An 11,861-nucleotide genomic window follows, 5' to 3' on the forward strand; every position below is an offset into this window, starting at 1 on the left:
GAACAGAAGCTGTGCGAGATATGACATAATAATAACTCTAGTATCTTTATTTATACTCCTCCAAACAAATGCAAATAAATGCATTCGCCATTGGTCTACGAGGTAAGCCAATCACGAACTGCGATACTGAATATGAATTGAACCCTCCCATGCACAGAGAGGTTTCAATACAGGTCAAGACTGGTTTCAAAACAGGCAGGTGAAAACCCTGACACAAGTCCAGAGGGGTTAGACTATTTGGGACGCACACAGGCGTACCAAGTAAAACAGCACCCCCTGATGGACATGCATAGAACCTACAGATATATTTTGGATCTAAAGGATTTCCTCAGATTTAGCATTTTGGTCAGCATCATTTGTGGGGCTTCATGAATCATAATAACACCACCTAGGCTAAGAGGTTTCACTGTCACTTACAGGTTAATGGAATTTATCTAGAGTTACATAAATCATCATCATCAATTAACGATGATCACTATGGTCCAATGGCAAAGTATACCATCACATTCACTTGTTTCACTTCATCGTGGCTACATCTCTCTTTATCCTTCCACTTTAACACCTTCAACTTTATGTGCTAAATTTCGCATTGATTGCCACACATTTGTTTTACATCAGCAACATATCTGACACAGCAGCAAAACTACATACAAATGTACCGCACTGTAATATGAACAGAAAACAAGGAACACACCATTCCTTCAGTTCATGGAACCTGTATTAACATCTGTGGTGGGACACAGTACTATGTGTTGAGATGTGAGCTACTGTACTGAGCATATCCTGGGGGGGAAAGCTCTTCCAGCTTGGTGTATTTACCAGTGATAGAAATACATTTGTTGTATGCCTCAGGCTTTGATTGGCAAGCTGCCTTATAACACCCTGAAAACTCCACTGTATCTTCCACAGATGTACCGAACCACCAATCCCATAAGCCTCAACCCTTAAAGAGGAACAAGAAACGCAACACTAACAAGTATATGTAAAAGTATATGCCTGGATCCAAGACATGCAGGCAATGTCCACCATCACAGATGGTTTAACTCACTAACAAGTGTAACAACGAACAAGGAAGGATCCCTCCAGCAGCTCAATGAAAAGAGAGAGCACTTCAACACTAATAGGCCAATAAAAGATAGCCGGCATGCAATTTGCGCAAAAAGGCAAACAAATGCCCATATTCTTATTCATAACATAACTCCACGTTTGTCTATGCAAATATACTCAACAATGGCATTGAGAAGCTCACGATATCCACAATCAAAATTACTCGGGTTGAGATCGGAAACAAGTGAAAAAGTGAATACCCTGCTGCACAAAGCCACGATAAGCTCTACTTCTACAATAAGCATTGGGGCATTTTCTACACTGACAAGGAAAAGGTACATATCCCTCTTATTACTATTCTCTAACGGCTACAATTCACTCTCTCTGAGACCTAATGAAGTCTTATGAAAAACAAAGAGAGAAAAAGATGCCCTCCAACTCAATTCAATCACCACATATCCCCATTTAAATACCACAGGTTCTGTCCAACTGAATATTGAGACTATATTCTGGAGTTATTTCCATGGATACAAATAATAAAGCTACACACCACACCAAGTGGGGTTCAAGCACCATGAGAAACCAGTATTGTGGCATTAAGAGATTAGTAAAATCATTGTATATAAAATGTAGAGCTACAACAGTGCAAGGGCCTCCTGAGCCAGGAAAGCTGGAGCCACATGCAGCACACAGTAGCAAGCATTTCAGGCTCCCTACTACTGAAGGGGACTGAAATAGGCCCGAATGGAACCCAAATGGAGCCGAAATGGCCACAGTGCTGCTCAGTTGTCTTGCACTTCCACTTCAAAGGGTGCATCTAGAGGCCTGTGAGATCCACGATGGCCTTGATGAAAATGGTGTCGTCGCGGATGTAGGAGTTCTTGGCGTCGAGCTTGGAGAGTGGGCAGAAGAGCGGGCAGCCGCTGGCGATGTTCATCTCACTTACAGGCCTCTGGAAAGAGGAGGAAGTGACGTCGGGCCGGAAGGCATCGATGATGTGCTCCCTGTTACTCTGGTCCAGCAGCATCAGAGTCACCTGGTGAGAGAGAGAGAGAGGAGAGAGAGAGAGAGAGAGAGAGAGAGAGAGAGAGAGAGAGAGAGAGAGAGAGAGAGAGAGAGAGAGAGAGAGAGAGAGAGAGAGAGAGAGAGAGAGAGAGAGAGAGAGAGAGAGAGAGAGAGAGAGAGAGAGAGAGAGAGAGAGAGAGAGAAAATCCCACATAAGCATGTCTGATTTATACATCACAAGTATCATGCAAAATCAAAATTGTATTGCACATTTTCACATCAATTTGAAGATATATAAAATACATGATTTGTGTGGAATGTAAAATGTATGATCTTCTAACGCATTTTCTATGCATTTTCTAAATGAGTCCCCTGGTCCTTACCTTCTGGTTGAAGGGCCATTTGAGCAGAGCATCACTCAGTCCCCTCATCACCACAAAGAACAGAGACAGGTGACTGCCACGCCCTGTCCCGTCCCCGTTCAGGTAGATCCGCAGACACATCTTATAGCCGTATTTACTGGTGTAGAAGGCTGTTGGGGAAAAACAGACATACAGTTTAAGTCGGAGGTTTACATACACTTAGGTTGGAGTAATTAAAACTTGTTTTTCAACCACTCCACAAATTTCTTGTTAACGAACTATAGTTTTGGCAAGTCGGTTAGGACATCTACTTTGTGCATGACACAAGTAATTTTCCAACAATTGTTTACAGACAGATTATTTCACTTATAATTCCCTGTATCACAATTCCAGTGGGTCAGAAGTTTACATACACTAAGTTGACTGTGCCTTTAAACAGAGTGGAAAATTCCAGAAAATGATGTCATGGCTTTAGAAGCTTCTGATAGGCTAATTGACATAATTTGAGTCAATTGGAGGTGTACCTGTGGATGTACAGTGGGGAAAAAAAGTATTTAGTCAGCCACCAATTGTGCAAGTTCTCCCACTTAAAAAGATGAGAGAGGCCTGTAATTTTCATCATAGGTACACGTCAACTATGACAGACAAAATGAGAAAAAAAATCCAGAAAATAACATTGTAGGATTTTTTATGAATTTATTTGCAAATTATGGTGGAAAATATGTATTTGGTCAATAACAAAAGTTTCTCAATAATTTGTTATATACCCTTTGTTGGCAATGACACAGGTCAAACGTTTTCTGTAAGTCTTCACAAGGTTTTCACACACTGTTGCTAGTACTTTGGCCCATTCCTCCATGCAGATCTCCTCTAGAGCAGTGATGTTTTGGAGCTGTCGCTGGGCAACACAGACTTTCAACTCCCTCCAAAGATTTTCTATGGGGTTGAGATCTGGAGACTGGCTAGGCCACTCCAGGACCTTGAAATGCTTCTTACGAAGCCACTCCTTCGTTGCCCGGGCGGTGTGTTTGGGATCATTGTCATGCTGAAAGACCCAGCCACGTTTCATCTTCAATGCCCTTGCTGATGGAAGTAGGTTTTCACTCAAAATCTCACGATACATGGCCCCATTCATTCTTTCCTTTACACGGATCAGTCGTCCTGGTCCCTTTGCAGAAAAACAGCCCCAGAGCATGATGTTTCCACCCCCATGCTTCACAGTAGGTATGGTGTTCTTTGGATGCAACTCAGCATTCTTTGTCCTCCAAACACGACGAGTTGAGTTTTTACCAAAAAGTTATATTTTGGTTTCATCTGACCATATGACATTCTCCCAATCCTCTTCTGGATCATCCAAATGCACTCTAGCAAACTTCAGACGGGCCTGGACATGTACTGGCTTAAGCAGGGGGACACGTCTTGCACTGCAGGATTTGAGTCCCTGGCGGCGTAGTGTGTTACTGATGGTAGGCTTTGTTACTTTGGTCCCAGCTCTCTGCAGGTCATTCACTAGGTCCCCCCGTGTGGTTCTGGGATTTTTGCTCACCGTTCTTGTGATCATTTTGACCCCACGGGGTGAGATCTTGCGTGGAGCCCCAGATCGAGGGAGATTATCAGTGGTCTTGTATGTCTTCCATTTCCTAATAATTGCTCCCACAGTTGATTTCTTCAAACCAAGCTGCTTACCTTTTGCAGATTCAGTCTTCCCAGCCTGGTGCAGGTCTACAATTTTGTTTCTGGTGTCCTTTGACAGCTCTTTGGTCTTGGCCATAGTGGAGTTTGGAGTGTGACTGTTTGAGGTTGTGGACAGGTGTCTTTTATACTGATAACAAGTTCAAACAGGTGCCATTAATACAGGTAACGAGTGGAGGACAGAGGAGCCTCTTAAAGAAGAAGTTACAGGTCTGTGAGAGCCAGAAATCTTGCTTGTTTGTAGGTGACCAAATACTTATTTTCCACCATAATTTGCAAATAAATTCATTAAAAATCCTACAATGTGATTTTCTGGATTTTTTTTCTCATTTTGTCTGTCATAGTTGACGTGTACCTATGATGAAAATTACAGGGCTCTCTCATCTTTTTAAGTGGGAGAACTTGCACAATTGGTGGCTGACTAAATACTTTTTTCCCCCACTGTATTTCAAGACCTACCTTCAAACTCAGTGCCTCTTTGCTTGACATCATGGGAAAATCAAAAGAAATCAGCCAAGACCTCAACAAAAAAAATTGTAGACCTCCACAAGTATGGTTCAACTTTGGGAGCAATTTTCAAACACCTGAAGGTACCACGTTCATCTGTACAAACAATAGTACGCAAGTATAAACACCATGGGACCACGCATCCGTCATACCGCTCAGGAAGGAGACACGTTCTGTCTCCTAGAGATGAACGTACTTTGATGTGAAAAGTGCAAATCAATCCCAGAACAGCAAAGGACCTTGTGAAGATGCTGGAGGAACCAGGTACAAAAGTATCTATATCCACAGTAAAACAAGTCCTATATCGACATAACCTGAAAGGCCGCTCAGCAAGGAAGAAGCCACTGCTCCAAAACCGCCATAAAAAAGCCAGACTACGGTTTGCAACTGCACATGGGGACAAAGATCGTACTTTTGGGAGAAATGGCCTCTGATCTGATTAAACAAAAATAGAACTGTTTGGCCATAATGACCATCGTTATGTTTGGAGGAAAAAGGGGGTAGCTTACAAGCTGAAGAACACCATCCCAACCCTGAAGCACGGGGGTGGCAGCATCATGCTGTGGGGGTGCTTTGCTGCAGGAGGGACTGGTGCACTTCACAAAATAGATAGCATCATGAGGAAGGAAAATTATGTGGATATATTGAAGCAACATCTCAAGACATCAGTCAGGAAGTTAAAGCTTGGTCGCAAATGGGTCTTCCAAATGGACAATGACCCCAAGCATACTTCCAAAGTTGTGGCAAAATGGCTTAAGGACAACAAAGTCAAGGTATTGGAGTGGCCATCACAAAGCCCTGACCTCAATCCTATAGAAAATGTGTGGGCAGAACTGAAAAAGCGTGTGCGAGCAAGGAGGCCTACAAACCTGACTCAGTTACACCAGCTCTGTCAGGAGGAATGGGCCAAAATTCACCCAACTTATTGTGGGAAGCTTATGGAAGGCTACCCGAAACGTTTGAACCAAGTTAAACAATTTAAAGGCAATGCTACCAAATACTAATTGAGTGTATGTAAACTTCTGACCCACTGGGAATGTGATGAAATAAATAAAAGCTGAAATAAATCATTCTCTCTACTATTATTCTGACATTTCACAGTTTTAAAATAAAGTGGTGATCCTAACTGACCTAAGACAGGGTTTTTCACAATTCCTGACATTTAATCCTAGTAAAACTAGGATTAAATGTCAGGAATTGTGAAAAACTGAGCTTAAATGTATTTGGTGTATGTAAACATCTGACTCAACTGTATTTTATAGACATATTTACTGGTGTAAAAGGCTGAAAAACTGTGATTGAAATATTATTATGGAAACATAATAGCCTACGTTTTGTGCCGTCATTATGACTTGCACAACTACGGTACAATATTTACATTGACATTTTAGTCATTTAGCAGACGCTCTTATCCAGAGCGACTTACAGTTAGTGAGTGCATACATTTTATTAAATTTTTTCATACTGGCCCCCCGTGGGAATCGAACCCACAACCCTGGCGTTGCAAGCGCCATGCTCTACCAACTGAGCTACACGGGGCCCATATAGTCTCGATATGGTTGTTCTGGTTTCGGCCATGACTCTGTCTCGAAGCCCCTTTGGTCTCAGTCTTAACTTGGACTGCAATAGTTCTGGTTTACCTGGTGAGAACATGGCAGGAGCTCGGCCAGCGATGGCATCCTGTCTCTTCTTGGTAAAGTCAGAGATCCTCCAGACGAAGACGCCGTCGAATGTGGTGGCCGATATCTCCCTCAGCCTGCCCTCCATCTCTGCTACCGTCAGGTCCTTCAGCCCCACCGTCCTCTCCAGCTGCCGCACCTGAGACACACACACACCAATATGTGTTAGCTTCTATGAATTTAATAACCTCAGAACCTCCAGCTTTATACCCCAGTGAGTCATGCCATTGAATTTAAATGTTGGAAAAGGGCTGTATAAATTAAATGACTGAATTTCATTTATGCTTCAGGGCCTTCCTACCTTGTTGCTCAGGGCCTCAATCTTATCCTGGTCTAGGCGGTGCTGTCTGTTACTGGCCTCCATGGTGGTGGCAAAGCGCTCCACCTCTCTGTTCAACACACAAACCACATTCTCAAACATCCCCGCCTTCACCTCCAAATCGGTGCACCTGCGTCCCAGCTCCGCCACCTTTGTCTTCTCACTGTGGAGCTGCAGCTCCAGGGCTGCCCCCACCGAGCTGGGCAGGGGGGTGAAGGAGGTGGACACGCTCAGGGTGGGGGCCAGGGCGGGAGGTGGAGGCAGGGGAAGAGCCAGGGCGGGAGGCCCGGGGAGGCCCGAGGAGGAAGAAGAGGAGGTGGCCCCCTGCACGGGAGGCCGGGTAGAGGTAGTGCTGAGCTGGGAGATGCGAGCCTCCAGCTCCCTGAGGGAATGGTGGAGCTCCAGGAGCTTGTATCCAGCCAGCTCCAGGCCTTGTGGCTGCAGGCCCTCCATGCTCACCTTCATGGATGGAGAGGGAGAAAATAAGGTGGGTAAAGTAAACACAGAGGCAAGTCATGCTAATGCTAATGTAAATGCTAATGCTTGTGTAACTGCTAAGTAAATGCTAATGCACACAACCATCCTTTAGCGCAGTGGTAGTCAAACCTTTTTCCACCAGAATTTCTGGGGACCCCATTTTTTTTACATGAATTCCTCGCGACCCCACCACACACCAAATCTAATTACAACACCATAAAATCGGTACATTTCGATTTTTACATCAACAAATAAACTTCAATTCATTACATGTTCATCTCTTAACAAAATAAAAAGGAAACCAATAAATACATCTACTAAATATGATTGTATTTCTTTAATTATCTTTCTCAAAAACGTTTTTATATACACTGCTCAAAAAAATAAAGGGAACACTTAAACAACACAATGTAACTCCAAGTCAATCACACTTCTGTGAAATCAAACTGTCCACTTAGGAAGCAACACTGATTGACAATAAATTTCACATGCTGTTGTGCAAATGGAATAGACAACAGGTGGAATTATAGGCAATTAGCAAGACACCCCCAATAAAGGACTGGTTTTGCAGGTGGTGACCACTTCTCAGTTCCTATGCTTCCTGGCTGATGTTTTGGTCACTTTTGAATGCTGGCGGTGCTTTCACTCTAGTGGTAGCATGAGACGGAGTCTACAACCCACACAAGTGGCTCAGGTAGTGCAGCTCATTCAGGATGGCACATCAATGCGAGCTGTGGCAAGAAGGTTTGCTGTGTCTGTCAGCGTAGTGTCCAGAGCATGGAGGCGCTACCAGGAGACAGGCCAGAACATCAGGAGACGTGGAGGAGGCCGTAGGAGGGCAACAACCCAGCAGCAGGACTGCTACCTCCGCCTTTGTGCAAGGAGGAGCAGGAGGAGTACTGCCAGAGCCCTGCAAAATGACCTCCAGCAGGCCACAAATGTGCATGTGTCTGCTCAAACGGTCAGAAACAGACTCCATGAGGGTGGTATGAGGGCCCGACGTCCACAGGTGGGGGTTGTGCTTACAGCCCAACACCGTGCAGGATGTTTGGCATTTGCCAGAGATCACCAAGATTGGCAAATTCGCCACTGGCGCCCTGTGCTCTTCACAGATGAAAACAGGTTCGCACTGAGCACATGTGACAGACGTGACAGAGTCTGGAGACGCCGTGGAGAACGTTCTGCTGCCTGCAACATCCTCTAGCATGACCGGTTTGGCGGTGGGTCAGTCATGGTGTGGGGTGGCATTTCTTTGGGGGGCCGCACAGCCCTCCATGTGCTCGCCAGAGGTAGCCTGACTGCCATTAGGTACCGAGATGAGATCCTCAGACCCCTTGTGAGACCATATGCTGGTGCGGTTGGCCCTGGGTTCCTCCTAATGCAAGACAATGCTAGACCTCATGTGGCTGGAGTGTGTCAGCAGTTCCTGCAAGAGGAAGGCATTGATGCTATGGACTGGCCCGCCCGTTCCCCAGACCTGAATCCAATTGAGCACATCTGGGACATCATGTCTCGCTCCATCCACCAACGCCACGTTGCACCACAGACTGTCCAGGAGTTGGCGGATGCTTTAGTCCAGGTCTGGGAGGAGATCCCTCAGGAGACCATCCGCCACCTCATCAGGAGCATGCCCAGGCGTTGTAAGGAGGTCATACAGGCACGTGGAGGCCACACACACTACTGAGCCTCATTTTGACTTGTTTTAAGGACATTACATCAAAGTTGGATCAGCCTATAGTGTGGTTTTCCACTTTAGTTTTGAGGGTGACTCCAAATCCAGACCTCCATGGGTTGATACATTTGATTTCCATTGATAATTTTTGTGTGATTTTGTTGTCAGCACATTCAACTATGTAAAGAAAGAAGTATTTAATAAGATTATTTCATTCATTCAGATCTAGGATGTGTTATTTTAGTGTTCCCTTTTTTTTAGTCCCATACAATAACTTTTCAAAAAAAAATTGTCCGACCCCATTGCAGTTCCCCCGCGACCCCGACTTTGAATATCACTGCTTTACTGTGTGTAAAGGGCATTTCCGCTCCACTACATCCATGCTCACCCTCACCTTCATGTCCATAATGTAGTGCAGCAGCAGGTTGAGGTGCTCGTAGGCGCAGGCCCTCTCGTGGTCATGGATCCTCTCCTTCTCCACCTGCACAGAGAGGGGAGAGGAGAGCTGTTCTAACAGTAGCACTTTATTATTACCAGGTATTAACTAAGAAATAACATGGTAAATGTGTTTTTACACAGTAACAACCTTGTTTGTTTAATTAGGATTCATTAAAACCATAGCATTAAAACCATAAAGCTACTTACTGACATATCACACCCAACAACATGGAATCTGCATGGAGTTCTGAATTTGCTGCAGAACTTAATGTGGTCCACATACTAGGGATAGAGCCAAAGAAGAAACAATACACAATGATTTGACAAGTTCTACAGCTATTTCAAACATCAACCTTCTTAAAACAGCATGGATTATTTTCTCTCAATATTGTGCTTCCTTTTCTGTTATGCATTTTCCAAACGCATTCAGTCACAAGTTTGGCTATAATTGGCTATATTGTGTTTGTTGAAAATGTAAGAACTCACCTTCTCCCTGGGTATTTTCTTCTTGGCACAGCCTTCACAGATCATGGGGTATTTGGGGCAGATCTCGTCGTGGGCCTAAAAAAAGGACGTGTTTTTGTATAGCGTCTTACAAATATTGACCCTACTGTTCCTTGCAATCTTGATACGATCGTAAACCAGCCATTTGAGAGATTTCACAAATAAACAGACTGATGGACGTTCTCTCTCAGAGCGTGCATTATTTCTCACCTTGATGTTTTTGAAATGGAATGGTTCCTTGCAGTACTTGCAGTTGAGAGTTCTCTCGGGGCACTCTCGCTCGTTGTGGCGTTCCTGTTCGTTGAAGCGGATCTGCTCTTTACAGGAGGGGCAGGGGATGATCATGTACTCACACTTCCCCTCGTGACTCAACTGTAAGAGACAGAAAATAAAGTTAGGATTAATTTGGCTCTAGTATACGTTCATAACAGTCTAAACAAGGATCTTCGGTCAAACTGATCGTGAAGCAAGAACACAGCAAAGCAAATACAGTATTGAGGTGCATTGCTTATAAGAATCTGTGGCACAATTTCTTTTTTTCAATAACTATGTCCGTCTAAATGCATCGTTTGAATGATGAAAGGGTTTATAATCAGTCTAAAACAACACTCAACTAACCTCATATTCTTTAATATTGCCTTTCCAAGTGCAGCCTTCGTTGATGCAGACAGCGGAGAGGTTTTCGACCTCTCTTCGAGCTGCGTTGTCAGGAAAAGCCTTCAGAAGTGAGAGCAAACAAACATTTTGCAGAGGCTTTTGCCTTTAAAGTGAATCTGTACTGTTTTCCGAATGTTCGTGTGTGTGTGTGTGTGCATGTGTTTGTGTGTGTGTGTGTGTGTGTGATAAGCACACATGCTCCAAATAACATGGACGTATATTTATTATTTGAAGGGTACATTTTGATCTTACTTTTTCTTTGAGAGGATAAAGTGGCACTGTAATGAAAGACCGATATTGTAGATACTTACACAGCCTTGTTTTAGAATCGACGTGGGCTCTTCAAAAATGTCCTCTTTGATACAAGCATTGCATTTCTGAGGTCCATCTCTGCAATGGGAATATGATGTCAACAAACAGTACAAAATAACAGTACAGTGTGTCATATTGTCAAATGTGTAATATATTCACCAAGCATCATATCCTGGGGTGCATTTCAATAGTTTAAAGTTTCTTCCTTAGGTTTTACCAGACCAGCACTTACACATTACAGCTAAAGGAGAAAATAAAGATGATTGTATACAGTTGAGATACACTCTTCGAACTCCCACCTGACAGTCCTATTGAAGCAGTAGGAACAGAAGCGGTGTCCACACTGGGCTTGGAAGGGCCTCCGCAGCAGGTTCTGACAGCAGTTACACAGGTGTTTATCCTCCAGCTTGTTGGCCAGGATCTGCTTGGGGAAGCCGGGTTTGTTGCTCTCCATGGACGACGGAGGGGATGGTTCTTGCGTGGCCATGATTCACTCAGTACGCCTCAGACCTGGCAACAACAACGTCACAGAGTCCAAATTAACTTGAAAAGATTTCTATGAAGGTACTAACATGACAGATTTTTCTGATGTGTTTATAACATGGTAAAGCTAGGATTATCAGTGAGTGCTGGTCTCCATCTTCTTCTGAATATCTTTTGGAAACCAAACTATAATACTTGTCGCAAAAACAATTAAAAGAAGGAAGGAAGGGAAGCGCTGCTAAGGTACACAATAGTAGATTTTGATAGACAGAAGGTGCTCTTTGGTAAAAGGGGTAAATTGGTCATCAAAAAGATAATACTATTTAATAAAGACTGAGAGGAAGGTGCTGCAGACAGTCCACTGACAGGCCACTGCTTTTTCTGGATATGACACTAATATGATACAACTTCAGTCAGGTCAGAGAGATAGACAATTTGGCAGAGCTGATGTATTTGTCAGTATGTATTACTTGTTTAGGTGCTGGCATTATAGCCCAATGCCCATAATAAACAATTGGCATGGTATGGCATCTAGCCTGATCATTTTGCATTCCAAAAAGCTTGTCATTGTATTAGAAAAGAGAAAATAATTATACTGAACAGAAATATAAACGCAACATTCAACAATTTCAACGATTTTACTGAGTTACAGTTCATATAAGGAAATCAGGGGCGCTTGAAAACCATCGTTATTTTTATTTGTTTTA

At 43.7% G+C, this 11,861-nt stretch overlaps 1 protein-coding gene across 1 annotated transcript; it reads right to left on the reverse strand.

Moving 5' to 3' along the window:
• Positions 1 to 702: 702 nt before the first annotated feature.
• Positions 703 to 11,158, reverse strand: LOC311128246 (TNF receptor-associated factor 2-like; the record flags this gene model as incomplete). The annotated part of the gene is made up of 11 exons (XM_084160286.1): positions 703 to 2,083; positions 2,436 to 2,584; positions 6,254 to 6,431; positions 6,594 to 7,070; positions 9,155 to 9,241; positions 9,406 to 9,480; positions 9,685 to 9,759; positions 9,913 to 10,074; positions 10,321 to 10,419; positions 10,671 to 10,749; positions 10,971 to 11,158. The coding sequence occupies 11 exons, from the start codon at positions 11,156 to 11,158 to the stop codon at positions 1,865 to 1,867; spliced, it is 1,788 nt and encodes a 595-aa protein (XP_084016412.1). The 3' UTR covers positions 703 to 1,864.
• Positions 11,159 to 11,861: the final 703 nt, after the last annotated feature.

This window comes from Coregonus lavaretus (genome assembly GCF_964263955.1).
Source record: "Coregonus lavaretus genome assembly, chromosome: 4".
Classification (NCBI taxonomy): domain Eukaryota; kingdom Metazoa; phylum Chordata; class Actinopteri; order Salmoniformes; family Salmonidae; genus Coregonus; species Coregonus lavaretus.